General features: G+C 43.5%; 1 protein-coding gene across 3 annotated transcripts in view; it reads left to right on the plus strand.

The window, feature by feature from the left end:
• The first annotated feature begins 5,750 nt into the window (after positions 1-5,750).
• Positions 5,751-16,643, plus strand: part of PISD (phosphatidylserine decarboxylase) — a 30,773-nt gene continuing 19,880 nt past the window's right edge. The window contains exons 1-3 of one of the 3 annotated variants that reach the window (XM_031443132.2): positions 5,751-5,845; positions 11,374-11,453; positions 14,790-14,965. In XM_031443132.2, coding sequence (XP_031298992.1) covers positions 5,781-5,845; positions 11,374-11,453; positions 14,790-14,965 — 321 coding nt within the window. In that variant the 5' untranslated portion in view covers positions 5,751-5,780. Of the gene's footprint in view, positions 5,846-11,371; positions 11,454-14,789; positions 14,966-16,643 lie in introns of those variants that run through there. The other 2 variants (XM_031443131.2, XM_064481057.1) reach the window with 2 other exon arrangements.

Below are 16,643 nucleotides of genomic sequence, written 5' to 3' on the forward strand. Positions count from 1 at the left end.
AAATCACTTATGTGTGAAATCTAAAAAAAAAAAAGACAAATGAACTTATTTACAAAACAGAAAAAGACTCATAGACATAGAAAACAAATTTATGGTTATGGTGGAGAAGGGGGTGGGAAGGGATAAATTGGGACTTTGAGATTTGCAGATACTAACTACTATATATAAAACAGATAAACAAAAAGGTCCTACTGCACAAAAAGTGTTCCAACAGTAGTCCCTGTATAGCACAGGGAACTTGATTCAGTATCTTATAGTAACCTATAATGAAAAAGAATATGAAAATGAATATATGTATGTGTACGACTGAACTATTATGCTGTCCACCAGAAACTGACACAACATTGTAAACTGACTAGACTTCAATTTAAAAACAAAGTTCTTGGGGACAATGAGTAGCTGTCACCAAGGGACACCCCTGCTGCTGACGGCTTCCTTGCCACTCTGCTCACACACCGCCAGCCTCTCCAAAACAGAGGCCCTGGTGCCTCGTCCCGAGCGGATGTGACTTATTCAACTTTTCCAACAAAGTGTCAGTGGACCCTTTTGCAACTGAAGAAGCGACATCAAAGACCAGCAGCAATGGCATGCCCAGTCAATTCTTGCTTTATTCTTTTACAATATCAAATTTCCCAAAGTAAAATAACCAAAGTAGTCCTAAAAGTACACAAAACAGATCTTCATCTTTGCCTTCCTTTGCCGATAAACACAAGAAGTACGCATAGAGTGTTTAATAACATGCAACACGCAAAAGCTTTTGTTGCTGTTAGCAACACCTACACCCAAATGCCCTCAGGACTGTCTTTTACTAAAACCATTCAGTTAGCCCTTTCTTTTCTGCTTCTCCTGTGAGTTTGGAAAAATAGACTCTCTCTAACCCACCCACGTGACAGTAGAGACGATGCTTTCGGGGGTATGGCAGCCAGAAGGACTAGAATTTGGTCACTTGTCCAAGAGGCTCCCCAGGAGCTACCTTTCGGGGTAACTTCTTCACTTCCACCGCATCATGCAAACTGCACAGACCTGTTTCAGGTAAATAATCTACTTCCATTTCCCAATTGCTCCTCTGCTCCTGCAGCACCAGGACAGCTTTTCCTGGGCCAATAAAGGTGGCCATGAGCCTGCGATGAACTCAGCCCCACCGACTACATTTATCTGCCTGCAAGTCATGCACCACATTCAATCTGCAGCAGGCTTTGGAAGAACTTGAATCATATTCTCGGAGAGGCCAGGTGCTGGAGGTGAGGCCCCGGGAACCCGCCGCCCCCCTTACGGTCTCTTTTGCGCCTCTGCAGCTCAATCTGTGTTTGTTTCTGTCGCTGCCTCTTCCTTTTCTCCCGACTTCTCTTTGTCCAGCACCTCCCCCTTCTCCTTGTTAAATGGACAGAATCTAGAATTGACTTATTATTTGAAAAACTTATGGAACAAAATCCCAAATCAGGCACATATTACCTTAAAATCACAGAACTTTATAGCTGGAAGGAGGCCTTATTAAAGGTTTTATACACACACACACACAGATACATATAGGTATCTATTTTTTAAACTCAAAAGGGTTGGAATTGTGTATATATTTGTGTGTGTGTGTATATATATATATATATATATATACACACACACACATATTTAAATATTTTTTAATTCTTATTTTTTATTGAAGTGTAGTCGGTTTACAACACTTAGACATGTACCTAAATGTAAGAGGTTGTATATTGGTGTCTTTTTTTGTATTGAAGTAGAGTTGATTAACAATGTTGCATTAGTTTATGGAGGATAGCATAGTGTTCAGTTATGCATATATTTATATATTCTTTTCCATTATAGGTTATTATAAGATATTGAATGTAGCTCCCTGTGCTATATATTAAAACCTTGTTATTTATCTATTTTATATATAGTAGTTTGTATCTTCTAATCTCAAACTCCTAATTTATCCCCCGCACCCCTTTCCCCTTTGGTAACTGTAAGTTTTCTATGTCTGTGAGTCTCCTTCTGTTTGTTCACTTTTGCATCATTTTGTTAGATTCCACATGTAAGTGATATCATATGATATTTGTCTTTGTCTGACCTACTTCCTTTAGTATGATAATCTCACCGCACACTGAGCCTGGGCTTTAAAAGGGTCATTCCAGAAATGGTCTCTGGAAAACAAAAGTAGAAATCTGTTTTCTCAAAACTTGCTTGGCTGCAACCTGCACCCCAATGTTCATAGCAGCACTATTTACAATAGCCAAGACATGGAAACAGCCTAAATGTCCATCAACAGATGCCTGGATAAAGAAGATGTGGTGTATTTATACAATGGAATACTATTCAGCCATAAAAACCAACAACATAATGCCATTTGCAGCTACATGGATGTTCCTGGAGAATGTCATTCTAAGTGAAGTAAGCCAGAAAGAGAAAGAAAAATACCATATGAGATCGCTCATATGTGGAATTACAAAACAAAAGAACATAAATACAAAACAGAAACATACTCATAGACATAGAATACAAACTTGTGGTTGCCAAGAGGGCGGAGGGTGGGAAGGGACAGACTGGGATTTCAAAATTTGTAGATACTGACAGGCATATGCAGAATAGATAAACAAGACTATACTGTATAGCATAGGGAAATATATACAAGATCTTGTGGTAGCTCACAGCAAAACAAAAATGTGACAATGAATATATGAATCTTTGTGTATAACTGAAAAATTGTGCGCTACACTGGAATTTGACACAACATTGTAAAATGACTGTAACTCAATAAAAAAAAGTTAAATAAAAAAACAAACAACCTTGCTTGGCTGCAGTACAAGCCAGAGAGAAAATGGAGAAATGTTCATGGAAAAAACTGAAAAAAAAAAAAATCAGTAGGTTGTGTTTGGTTTTGGTTTCCCAGACATTTTCTTTTTATTGATGTATAGTTTACCCCCTGGACATAGGATATAGGTCTGTGGTAGAGTACATGCCTAGCATGCACAAGGTCATGGGTTTGATCCTCAGTATCTCTGTTAAAAATAAATACATAAATAAATAAATATAATTACCTCCACACCAACATAAATAAATAAACAAACAAATAAGAAGATAAATTTTTTTAAAAAATTCACTTATTGCTAAAAAGTGCTAACCATCATCTGAGCCTTCAGTGAGTCATAATCTTTTTGCAATGGTAACATCAAAGATCACTGATCACAGGTCACCAGAACAAATACAATAATAATGAAAAGTTTGAAACATTGTGAGAATTACCAAAATGTGACACAGAAACAGGAAATGAGCAAATGCTGCTGGGAAATGGCCCCAATAGACTTGCTCAGAGTAGGGTTGCCACAGAGCTTCAATTTGTTTAAAAAAAAAAAAAAAAAGCACAATATCTGCAAAGCACAATAAAGTAAAGTTCAATAAAATGAGGCACATCTGCAATAATTTACATATGATATTTGGTTGTAAACAGTCAAAGAGATTTATCACATCCGTGCATGGGAGGCTCATTATTGTTAAAATGTCAATTCTCCTCAAATTGATCTCTGATTTCAACAGAATCCCAATCAAAATCTCACTAGACTTTTTTTTTTTTTTTGCTGAAATTGGCTGTTTCCAAATTTTTTTTATGTAAATGCAAAGGACCTATCTATAAAAGCCAAAACAATCTTAAAAGAGAAGAACAAAGTTGGAGAATCCATGCCACCTGATTCAAGACTTTTAATTAAAGTGACAATAATTAAGATAGATCAATGGAACAAATGGAGATCTTTGAAACTCAGAAATAGACCCACGCACGTGTGTTCAGTTCATTTTAACAAAGATGCCAAGCAATTCAATAGGGAAAGGAAAGTCTTTTCAGTAATAGTATTGGAACAATTGGATAAATCTATAGAAAAATGAACCAACTTCATACACATAAATTAAGATGAAAATAGCAGTCCAATTCTTTCTCACAAAGCAGGTACAAAAATCCTAAACAGAATACTAGCAAATTGAATCCAGTGATAGAAAAAAAGGATAACATACAATAACTAGCAATGCAAGATTGATTTTAAAAATGAAAATCAGCAGAGTATGACCGTTCTGATTCCTTCACATCCTCATCAACACTTCTTATCAACTGACTTTTTCTGTGTATGTGGTAAAATATTGTTTTGCACAGCAGCTGTACCATTTACATTTCTACCAGCAATACACAAGGGTTCCGATTTTTCCAAATCTTTACCAACACTTGTGATTTTTTTCCTTTTTTCTTTTTTTGATAATAGCCATCCTAATGGGTGTGAAATTGATATCTCATCATGATTCTGATGTGCATTTCCCTTATGACTAGTGATGTTGAGCATCTTTTATTTGCCATTTGTGTATCTTCTTTGGAGAAATGTCTGTTCAAGTCCTTTGCCTATTTTTGAATTGGGTTATTTGGGATATTTTTTGTTGAGTTTTAGGAATTCTTTATATATTCCGGATACTAGACCCTTATCAGATATGTGGTTTGTGAAAGTCTTCCCATTCTCTGGGTTGTCTTTGCACTTTATTGATCGTGTCCTTTGATGCACAAAACCTTTTAATTTTGATGAAATCCAATTTATCTTATTTTATTGTTGTTGCCTGTGCTTTTGGAGTAATATCCAAGAAATCATTGCTGAATTCAATGTCATAAAAATTTCCCTTATGTTTTCTTTTAAGAGTTTTATAGTTTTAGTTCTTAGCTTTAGGTCTTTGATCCATTTTGAGTTAATTTTTATACATGGTCCACTTGATTATTTTGCATGTGGATAATCAGTTTTCCAAAATTCACTTCATTTTGAAATAATCTCCCCCTCCCAGCTTTTTTTCTTTCCCCCTGGTTTTGAGTTAACTATTCTTAATTGAATAGTAAAACCAATTCTATACTCCCCTCCTCCACTTCAGACTTGAAAACCAGAGGGAAGTGTCTCCACTCCGACAGGAAACCTGAGGACTGTTAGGCTCCCTGTAAAGTCTGGTTATGCCCTAGAAAGGCAAAAGGCTGAAAAGGAAAAATGTTTAGATCATGGGTTTTGGAATCAGCGATGTATATTCAAATTACGGCTTTTCTCTTTTATAGCTGTGTGCCCTTGAGCATCCTCGTTAACATTCTTGGACTCGGGTTTCTCTATCTTTAAACTGGGAATAATTCTCAGGGCTAGATGCCGGTCTCTAGTCTCTGCCCACTTAAAAAAAAAAAAAAAAAAAAAGGCAGATACTATTGAAAACTCCCGTAAGCCTAAAGATCAAGAATCCTTGAAAGAGAACGCGCCATCACACCTAGCATCTCTTTGACGACTAGTTGCATTTCTGGGTAATCCAAGACCTTTGGTCTCTGGTCTCTGGGCGATGGGAGTAAGAATGAGACACCATGCATGCAAAGTGATGAGCACAGAGTCTGGCACTTAGGAAGCGTTTATCAATGGTAGCTGAGTCGTGGATGCTCTCAGTTCTCCCAACCGTAAAATGAGCGAATAAGCTCAGCTGGTCAATTCTCGGACCTTGGGTGAGTCAGATTTTCCAGGCACGTGCGGATGCGCAGGGCGCAGGGAAGAAGTAGGGCTGGCTCCACTGCGCTCAGGCCCAAGTTTACCACCGTCCGCCCCTCCCCAACCTAGCTCAGCAGGTGCCGGAAGCGCCAGGCTGCTGAGTAACCGGGAGAACAGCTGAGACAGCTCCGTCCCTTGCACTCCACGCTCCTCATTGGCCCCGCGCGCTCGAGGCTCGTGACGTCACGCAGCGCGCCCCGCGTGTCAGAGGGGGGCGTGTCCCGCTGAGGAGGAGGAGGAGGCAAGATGGCGGCGTCCCTGGGGCGGGGGTGTCTGGGGTTGCTGCGCGGGGTCGCACTGTGGCGGAGCAGGTACGGCTGCTTGGGGAGACTGCCTCGAGGCGCGGGGCGGGGGGCGGCGGGCGGTCCGGGCCAAACCGGGGTCCGGAGAGAGGAATCGTTTCTCTACCGCGGGCCGCCTTGAGGAGAGCTCTAGAGGAGACGGAACCACCACTCACCTCGAGCTCGGGAGCAGGTGCGCTGCCGCCACGTACGGCGGTTTGAGTTTACTCAGAGTCGGGCCTAAGCACTCCCTCTTTATCTTTTCCACAAGGGACGAAAACCAAAAAAACCCCACCCCAAATCAGATGAAATAGGCTGCGTGCCGGCCACTAGAGCCGAGGCAGGACTGGCCCCTTTTTCTCAGGGATCTGTGTTCCTGGGAGGGGCGGCGTGATGTGGGAAGAGCACTGGACTGCGGGTCGGGCGGCTTTCACCTCGGAGTCTAGGTTTCTGAAGCGAGGGGGTTGGATTCGGTAAAATCAAAATAGTCCGTGATGGAATTGGGGTTTTTGTTACCTTGGTGACTCCTATCTCTTAGATTCTTGGAGGGGTCTTCTAAATCCAGCTCTTTCTTTTTTGGTGTTGGTGAAATTGAGGCCCTGAGAGAGCGGGAGGGACTTCCTCAGTTTCTCCCATCCAGTTAGTAGCGGAACCAGGACCCCTACCTGGGTCACGCAACGACCTTCCCCTCAGGCTGCCCACGGTGAGGGCATTCATTATTCGGAATAGCTTGTGTGAGTAATAACTTGGGAGCATTTAGACTCTTGGAAAATGGGTTAAAACGTTAGCTATGACTCAAGAATCTGCTACTCGGTGTCATTTCAAAGAGCTAAGATTTGAGGGACGGTCGGTATTTTGATGTTTCAGGCAGGCTTCACTTTGTTAGCATTGACCAAAGCTTGCGTTGTCATTTTGGGAAGTAAGGACACTGGATTTGGACTGAAAGGAAACGAATTGTCAACTGCCCTAGCCGCGAAAACTTCACTTTGCCATTATTACTTATTCAGAAATGGTGTAGCTCTCTCAGGAGGGCGCTCTGCAATGTGGTGGTAACTGTTAGCATTTGAACAGGAGGGCTCTGATTTTAATGTTATTACTAGGTGTGCTGTTTATGAGTCAGCCGTGAAATCATCTAAAATGTGTCATGAGTTGGAAAGACTAAAACGTGACACTCTTAAAAAATAAATATTTTTAATGATGGTGAGGAGTATATACTTCATTCACCATCATTTTAAAAGGAAAAGAAAAAAAACTTTAGTACCAGTGTAGGTAGATAAGACTGGGTTTAGGTGCAGTGGGTGGGAGGGATGAAGATTTGGGTACAATAGGGCTCTTGATTTTCAAAGGTATTACATATCAAGATAGGAACTATACTAAGATACAAAACAAAACAAAAGATAACATTTTGGTGATTTTCAAGTAAGGGGGTATCTGTGAGACATGTATTTGAAAGCCTCATATTGCAGGGAAGTTTTTCAGTAACTGGGTGATACTTGAAGGTGATAGAAGAAAGAGAAAGCAATTACAGGTGGTAATTTAGGGCTGTGTTTCCCAAACTTGTTTGATTTAAAAAAATGGGGTGGATTATTATTAGAAAGGGAGATTCCCAGGTATACCTCCACCTTGCTGCCAAATTGAGGTTCAGTAAATGTACGGTGGGGCTCTGGCAGCTGTGTTCTTTACAGGCGCCTTGGATGATTCTTAGGTTCAGGCGAGTATGGACGTAGTACCTGGGAGTGGTTGCTCATGTGGGATTTTCCTTCAGGAATATTTATGGCACTCCTACCACTGCCAAGTGCAGTGCCAGGGATCAGGGAGAGGGGGAGGGAGAGTAGGGAAAAGAGAGGATTTAAAAGATAAATTGAAATAGGCCTTGTGTTTAATGAACTTTACAGTTTAGTAGAAGAGAGAGGAAGCACTACTAAATGACACAAGATAGAATGTGGACTAAGGCCTTCAAGAGGCCTGCCAGTTCACTTTCAGGAGAGCTTTCACAGCTCTAGAAAGCAGGAGAGACATAAGGATTGTAGTTAAAGTGTTGCCCCCAGGGGTGATCTCAAAAATATTAACTAGGGAAACATGGACACTGGCACAGACAGTTGATGTGGCCATTCCGGTGTGTGCCAGCTGAACAGCAGCTCTGTTACGTTAATAATACTAACGTATAGCCAGGTGCCAGGGACTGGACTTAGGGTCTTATGTGATTGTCTAACTTGGGCTTGTGGTCAGAAACCAGCCAGGAGGAATTGTTTGAGCAAAGAACTGAATGAGGAGGGAGTGAGCCCCATGGAGGGGTGTGCCCAGCAGAGTAAACAGCAGATGCATAGGTGTGGATGATCACTCTGGGTGTTCTGTGATGAATAGGACTTAGGGGCCAAGAATGGAACCTGGGAGAACAGGCCGTTGAGTCATTCAGTGAGAGATCTGGTGGCACAGGTTGGGATGAGAGTGGTGGTGGGGAAGAGAAATAGGTAGGCAAGGATGTGTTTTGAAGGTAGAGTCTTCATGCCTTGCCAGTGGATTGAATGTGGATAGTGAGAAAGAAAAGAGTCCTTGGGTTTCAACTTGTGCAGCTGGGTGAATGGTGGTTCCTTTTCTCTGAGATGGTGTATTAATTATAGTAATGCTGCTACAGTAACAGGTAAACTCCAGCATCTCAGTGACTGAACACAGTAAAAGTTTATATGTCGATCATGTAAAGTCCCAGTGGGGGCTCCTGGTCAGCAGGGCATCAGTGATTTGGGGACCCCGTCTCTTGCCATCTTTAACATGTGGCTTCTCAAGGTCTGCATGTTTGTCTGCATCAAACAGGCTGAAAGGGTGGGAAAGCCTGGGAAGCCTGAGTGGTTCTCACATTGGTTAGAAATCAGTTCTATGGCCACACCCTACTGCAAGGGAGGCTGGGAAATACGGTCTCTTGGATAGAGGAAGAAGAGGAAGCAGATTTGATAAACAGCTGGCTAGTCCCTGCCGCAGATGGACAGCTCTGGGGGGTAGGGCAGGTTGAAGGGCAGTGAGAGAGGGTCAGGAGTTCTGTTTTGGACAAACTCAGTTTGAGATGATCCCGAGTAGGGATGTTGGGTAGCCAGTTGAAATAGGGATCTGTAGGAGCAGTGAGGGAGTCATCGGTATCTGGCTGTTTAAAGCATCTCTAGGGAGAGAAGGTGGACAAAGAAGAGGTCCAATCCCTGGGCATGGCAGCAGTTTGAAGTCAGGGAGAGACCAGAGAGGTGGGAGGAAAATCTGGGCCCCAGAGGCTAAATGTGTTTCAAGAAGGAAAAAGTGAAAGAAGGCAGTCAAAAGATACAAACTTCCAGTTATAACATATGTAAATCCTGGGGATGTAATGTACAGCATGGTGCCTATAGTTAATAATACTGTATTGTGTATTTGAAAGTTGCTAAGAAAGTAGATCTTTCTCATCATAAGAAAAAAAATTTTGTTAACTATGTATGGTGACAGAAGTTAACAGGACTTACTGTGGTGATCATTTTATAACATATACGAATAGGGAATAATGTTGTACAGCTGAAATTAAGATACTGTTATATGTCAGTTATTGTAAAAAGGGGAGAGGAGGAAGGAATCACCAGTGGCAAATGCTGCTGAGAGGGCAAATGACGTGAGGGCCAAGAAATGCGTGTTGGTGTTGGCAGTGTGGAAGTTGGTGACGTTGACAAGAGGTAACATGTTAGGAAAAAAGCCTGGTTGAGTGGGAGGTGAGGAAGTGGGGACAGTGAACGTAGCTCTTTTTAGGAGCTTGCAGTGGGGTGGACGGTGTTTATGTAAGACGTGAGGAAGCACAACATTCACGTGAGGACAGGCATGAAAGACAAGCTGGTGTAATGGGGCCTTTGCCAGGCGCTTGTTCCAGGATCTGGGGCCACAGCCCTGGAGGAGGGCCGAGCTCTGTTCCTGGGAACGTCCGAACGCATAACCAGCCACCTGAGTGCCGGGTATCCAGTCATCGCGGATGAACATTATCCCCCAGCCAGGAAAAAAAAAGCCTTGTTCAACGGTCTGCAAACGTTCTTTCAGTTAAGGGTTCAGCAGCAGCTCCGAGGACACAGTGCAGCAGTGTGCGCAACACAACAATGCAGCCCTTAGACTCCACACTTCTTGTTCTAATTCCATTTGGAAAGCAGGGTTTTAGGCGTTTAGCTTTTGTAGTGAGAGCATCCAGTCTAAGAGATGAGCATTGTTCTCTGCTGAAGGAACGTTCACACTGCAACACACCCCCTTTTGTGTTACTAGCTGTCCAGCTGTTTGGTCTTAGAGGGGGTAGTGGTTGTCCCGGCCCCATGCTTGTTCTCCAGACAGACCTTGCGTGCCTGCAGGAGAACCAGTCGTCATATTAGCACTGTGCTGTGAGGGCAGTTTTACGTCAAGGAAATTTCTCGTGAAAAAATGAAGGTACTGAAATCTGATCGTGTTTACAGAATATCTGTGTAAGATATTACTAAGTATCCACACATGTAAACGTTATTCTGTGAAAGTCATAAATGCAGGTGAATTTTTCTACAAAAATAGCAGTTTAGACATTTATAGTAAATTTCTGCTTTTCTCATAAAGGGCTCCAAGGGTAAAAAGAAGCGCTTACCTACAAGGACAGTTTCTTTAGGTTTCAGGTCAGTATTTGGGGAAACTGAGGTGCCATGTGGTTTGAAAGCAGGATGTTTGCTCCTTGAAGGGGAGACTCTGTTCATGAGATGTTCACTAATGTTTCCCTTGCTGCCACTTCCCGGGGTGAATCTGGAACACAGAATAGAAACAAACTGAAACAGGAATAATAGTTTCTTAGACTTAAAGCCATGAAAATAATTAGTAATTTTTTCTCAGAATGCTTGAAAAACCTGCACACTGTGAAAGCGGCATTTGTGGCTAAGTAGCCAAAGATGGTAACTCAGAGGTTCCACACCAGGTGAGCCTTCCAGGTTCGAGGTAGATTATTAGACTAGTTCAGTCTAGTTTGTTTGTGTCATTTTTTTCCCCAGGACAAACATTTAAAGTTTAACATTTCAACCAATTTACTAGGTTCTTTAATGAGTAGGCGTGAGAGGGGGCAGGGCAGTGCACAGCTCTTCTGTGGTGAAGAAGCATAGGGCTTTGCATAAGTGCTGGCTGTACCGCTTATTGTGGTCTTATACTGAGTTAAAAGAAAATTTTTCTTCACACTTATTATTGGGAAGTAGTTGTAGATTTACAGAAATGTTACAACAATTCCTAAGTACCCTGTACTCAGATTCCCCGGATGTCGACTGGTTCTGGTTACTCATTCTCTCTCCCTGCCTCTCCCTTTCTTTCTCTCTTCATGTGTGTGTAAATATGTATATTTTTTCTTTCTGAAACACTTGGTGCCCCTTTACCTTTAAATATTTTAGCCCTTTTCCTATAAGGACGTTTTCTTACATAGCCACCATACAATGGTCAAAACCAGGACATTAACAGTGACACAATACTGTTATTGAATCTGTAAACTGTACTCAAATTTTGGCAGTTGACTCATTAATTTTTTAATTAAAAAAATGTTTGATGGTTCATTTTTTTCTTGCTTGTAGGCCCTGTCACCGTGAGGACATTGCCAGGAGCCATTTCCTGCAGCCCTTGAGGAAGCTGCCTCTCAGAACCTCTTCCACAAGTAAGTGGCTGTTAGAGGTGATGCCGGCCTCTCTGTGCTTCAGTGTGTTAGTAGATTGGCACAAACATAGCAGCTGCTCCATGGGGTGGTTGTTAGAATTGGATGATACTATGTCTGGGAAGTGCTCGGAGTACCTGGCGTGGAGTTACCCCTGAAGCATTAGCTGCTGTTACCTCACTTTTTTTCTGGCCAGATAGGGTTCTGTTGTATGACTGCACCATTTGGTGTTGGACATTTAAGTTGCTTCTGGTCTTTTTCTACTACAGACAGTTCTGTGGTAACATATCTCTGTACATCCTCGGGATAAATTTGTAGAGAGAATTGTTGGATCAAAAGGCTGATGTGTTCTACAATTTGCTCTTTGGGCCGGATTGCTCTCCTCGTGGTTGTCCCAGGTTTACACTTATCTAAGCAGGAGGTACTTGTGACTACATCAGTTCCCCACACCCCTACCAACACTGGGTTATCAACTTTTTTGATCTTAGAAGCAGCTATTTGAACCCGTAGAAAAATGTCTATTGTCTTTATTAATAAGCTCAATATCCTTTTTATTCTTACCATACTGAAAGCTATTTTTAACTGCCCAGTAAGAGTACCTTGGGAATGAAATGAGATGGTTAATGAGAACAAAAACAAAGGGCTTATTATGATAATTCACAGGGGCACATCTGGGTGCTGCTTATTTAATTATAATTGGGACTGGCCTGCTGGACAGCGTAGGAATCACATGAAGGATAGAGGCGGAGCCTTGGAAATTGAGCCATAACCTTGGATCTGCCCAAAAGCTGTGCCTTTGTAAAGTGACAGACCCAGCAGAGAGGTGGTCAGGAGTGCAGGGCGCCCTCTGTTTACCGTTCCCTTTTGTGGGGAGTAAAGTAAGCCTTAGGAATGCCAGAGAAAGAGGCCTGCAGTTGAAGAAAGGACCCGTGTAGCAGACAGCATTGAGTAGAGCGTGACCAGTCAGTCCAGGATGCTGGGTCAGTGCAGGGAGGGAGGGTACACAGTTCTCTTGTCACCAAATATTCCAGAAAGAGAAAAAAAAAGTTTCTTGCTTTGACAAATCCTTCCAGTCAGAGATAAGAGTATTTAGTGGTTAAGTGGTAAGGGTTCAGTAAGAATAATTAGAAGACGGAAGAGATTAATGACATCCATACTCACTCATTAAAAAAAAAAGAAACAGCAACAGCCAAAAGGTGGAGTAGGGGGACAGTGACACAGAGTGGGACGATTTCCTCCTGTTGGAAGCAGAGGGCAGTGCAGGGGGCACGTGCTTTGGTTTTCACAGGCTCCTGAGAATTCAGCTCTCAGAAAGGATTCCTTCCTACCCCACTCCGTCCCTCCCTCCCTCCCTCCCTTGTGCTAAGCACATGCTCTGCCACTGAGCTTCTACCCTCCTCTGAGAACTCAGTGCTGGAGTTTTTTATTTTTTTTTTGAAGAGGGGTAATTAGGTTTATTTACTTATTTATTATTTTATGGCGGTACTAGGGATTGAACCCAGGACCTCGTTCATGCTGGGCATACGCTTTACCATTGAGCTATACCCTCCCCCCACCCCGAGATTTTGTTTTAATAACAGCTTTATTGAGATATGACTCGCATACCATAAAATTCACCATTTTAAGTGTGCAATTCACCGTTTTTTCATATAGTTACAGAGTTGTGCAGCCATCACCACTAATTTTAGAACATGCTCATCCCCTCCTCGCCCCCCACAATGACAGCACTTGATCCACTAAACTGTCACTCCCCATTTCTCCCCACCCCCAGTCCCTGGCACCTGCTGACCTGCTTTGTGTCTGTGTAGTATGTTTTCTATACCAGACACATCACTGATGTGAGATCATACAATGTGCAGCCTTTTGTGGCTGGCTTCTTCTAACTGATGTTTTCAAGATTCCTGTTGTAGCAGGTGTCAATACTTCATTCCTTTTTTATTATTTAATAATATTCCATTGTACGGAAAAACCACATTTTTAAAATCCATTCATTGGTTGGTGGACACTTGGTTTGTTTCCACTTTTTGGCTGTTATGAACAACACTGCTCTGGAACCTTCTTGTGCCAGTCTTTGTGTGGATGTATGTCTCAAGTCTCTGAGCGCTGAATTGCCAGATCACATAGGAATTTCATGTTTAACATTTTGAAGAATTGACAAGCTGTTTTCCCCGTGGCAGCCCCATAATTTTACAACCTCACCAGTGGTGTGTGGGTGTTCCAGTTTCACCACAGCCCCGCCAACGCTTATCTGTCTTTTTGATTATAACCATCCTAGTGTGAGGTGGTATCTCATCGTGGTTTTGATTTGCATTTCCCTGATTACTGATGATGGTGTATCAGTTTGCTGGGGCTGCTGGAACAAAGTACCACAAACTGAGTGGCTTAAACAGTAGAAATTTATTTTCTTACTGTTCTGAGGAATAGAGGTCCAAGATCAAGGTCTCACAGGGCTGCCTCCTTCTGAGGGGTGTGAGGGCAATCTGTTCCATGCCTCTCGGTTAGCTTCTAATGGCTTTCCTGGCAATATTTGGATTTTTTGGCTTGGGGAAGCATCACCCTGATCTTTGCTTTCATCTTCAAGTAGCATTCTCCCTTACGCACATCTGTCTCCGAATTTTCTCCTTTTATAAGGACACTAATTGCGTTGGACTAGGGGCCACCCATTCTGGCCTTAATTTAACTTGATCACCTCTGTAGAGACCCTGTGTCCAGGTAAAGTCACATTCTGAGGTGCTGGGGGCGAGGACTTCCGCATGTGAATTCTGGGGAGGACACAGTTCAGCCCATAACAGATGCTAAGCATCTTTACCTGTGCTTACTGGCCATTCATTTGTCTTCTTTGGAGAAATGTCTATTCAGATCCTTAGTATGTTTTTGAAAATAAGATATTTGTCTTTTATGGTGGAATTGTAAGAGCTCATGGGGTTTTGCATTTGAGAGAATGCTAGTGTCCAGTCAGAACTGGGCCTGGATGGTAAGATCAGAGAGCCCTGGGTGAGAAGCGGTACCTGTCCCCGTCCTGGCCCTGTTGGTGGCCAGCTGGGCAACCTTGATTGGTTTCCCGACCTCTTTGCAATTCAGTGTTCTCATCTGAAGTTCACTAACTGTGGGGCAGTTGAGGTGCAGCATGGTTTCACAGGAAAGATGCTTGGTCCCTCCTCTACAGGATTTGGAGGCAGCAGGGTCTTCATAGTGACTCAGGGCAGCACCTGCCTGTGAGAGCCCTCTGGGTCCAGTGGCTCTGCTGAGGGCTCCTCCTGGGCCTCCTGTTGGCACTGTGTTTGTGTGACTCGCCTGTCCCTCCTCCCAGGCTCAACATCTTCCTGTTTTCTGTTACAGATGCCAGAAAAGTCCACACTGCCCCTGCCCGAACCTTGTCCCTGCTGCGCCCCCTGCCCATTCTGGCTGCGGTGGGCGGCGGGTATGCATGTTATCGGCAGTATGAGAAGTACCAGGAGCGAGAGCGGGAGAAGCGGGGGCTGGAGGTCCCCCCCAAACTCGCTGGTCACTGGGAGGTAGGAATAAAGTGGAGCTACCTTGAGTCCGCATGTCGCACAACTGTCTGTCACTTTGTAAATTGCCTGCAGTTGAACTGTTTGAAAAAGTGAGCAGTGCTTTCTAGGCACTCATGTCTCCAGCGGGTTTGGGGCCGATGCAGAAGTTACACCTTCGGTGTCACGTCGGCTTCCCTCTGTCTCCAGACCCTCCCCAGGGCCCCAAGTGGAAATTTCCTGCTGTCGGAGCCCCCTGAGTTCATGCTTTATATTGGGGCCGGTGTACTGGCCGTTCTCTCTGAGGATGAGCTGAAACGGTTGACTTTTGTGATGTGGACAAGTTCTCATCAGGAACCAGACTGAAATAACGAAGTTCCTTTGTCATTATTGCTCAAAGTGCACTCCCCGTGGTCGGGCGGTACAGGAGGGCGGGCTTCCATGTCATCCAGCCACGCGTGGTGTGTGATGACCTTTCTCACTCACCTGTGCTGTCTGTGGCCCAGGATAATCCTTAATTTCACGTAGACATTCAGTAAATACTGAAATTGAATATAAAGGTACAAGTTTAAAAATTGCTTTCTTTCCAGCCCTAATTTAACAAGTAAAATATCTGAAATGTCCGTGGACCCTGATAGCCTGGGTGAAAGGGGGTGGGGGGTGACAGCAGAGACTACTGGTATTTGGGGTGATGCGCTTGGATTTCCTCATGAGCCGCTGCACGTCGGTACCAGCTCAGCTGAATCCATCGGCCGGGGGCCCAGCCCTTGGTGGCCGTGTGGACTTGGATGCGGCACTTCCGCTGGGTTTTCTGTTTCTGCTAGTACGTTACAGAATGCTTTCAGTGAAGGGTAACCATAGCGTGAGAGTCACACTTTCCGAGTTTGCTGAACTCTGTTTATTTCATGCCATGACATTGTGGTCTCCGTGAGCATATCCTCCTCCTCCTCCAGACCAGCAGAGTCCTTGTGAGACTGTCATCCCTGACCCCACTTAAGGGCCGGACTGGCTTCCCTGACTCACCCTGTGATGAGCTTGCGTGTTTTCAGCAAATTCTCACTCATTTCAAAGGAACCCCAAGAGAATCTGCACTTGGAAGGAATGTGCTGCTTTCTCAGTCACACAGGGCTGGGGTCGGTGGTTGTAATGTCCGCCATTCTGTGATTGGGATCACTGCTAGGCGGGCGTCGGAGCCTGAAAGACGACTGTTTGCAGGGAGGACAGGGTTGAGTAGCTCATAAATTCTAGCTTCTGGACAGTGAGAGTACACTGGAGAGGAGTGGCCTGGTGCAGCCAGAGGTCTGAAGCTCTTAGTGGTGAAGAACTGGGCTTAAGTTAGACCCTGTTATTTTGGTTGAATGAGGTGGCTCCTGGGTTTGCAGGTTGGACAACATTTCATCTTATGAAGGCGAAATGGTCCAGGCACAGTAGATGTTGTAAGGTTTCAGCAAATGTTAACTGGTTTGTGGGTTGGTGAACATAGCTCTTCTAGGCTTTTGGCTGTGTTTAGGAATAGATATTATTAATTTAATTTTTATTTTTCATAAGATAGTTTTAATTTTTTTAAATAAAATATGATCATGTAAAAATTGCAGTAGTAAAGAAGGGATTACATAAAAATGAGCCTTCCACTCTCCGCCGCATCTGCTAATCCCATTCCTGCTCTCCCGAAGCAAGCAAGCATTTTTATCATTTCTTGTTT

This window comes from Camelus dromedarius, chromosome 31 (assembly GCF_036321535.1).
Source record: "Camelus dromedarius isolate mCamDro1 chromosome 31, mCamDro1.pat, whole genome shotgun sequence".
NCBI classification, from domain to species: Eukaryota; Metazoa; Chordata; class Mammalia; order Artiodactyla; family Camelidae; genus Camelus; species Camelus dromedarius.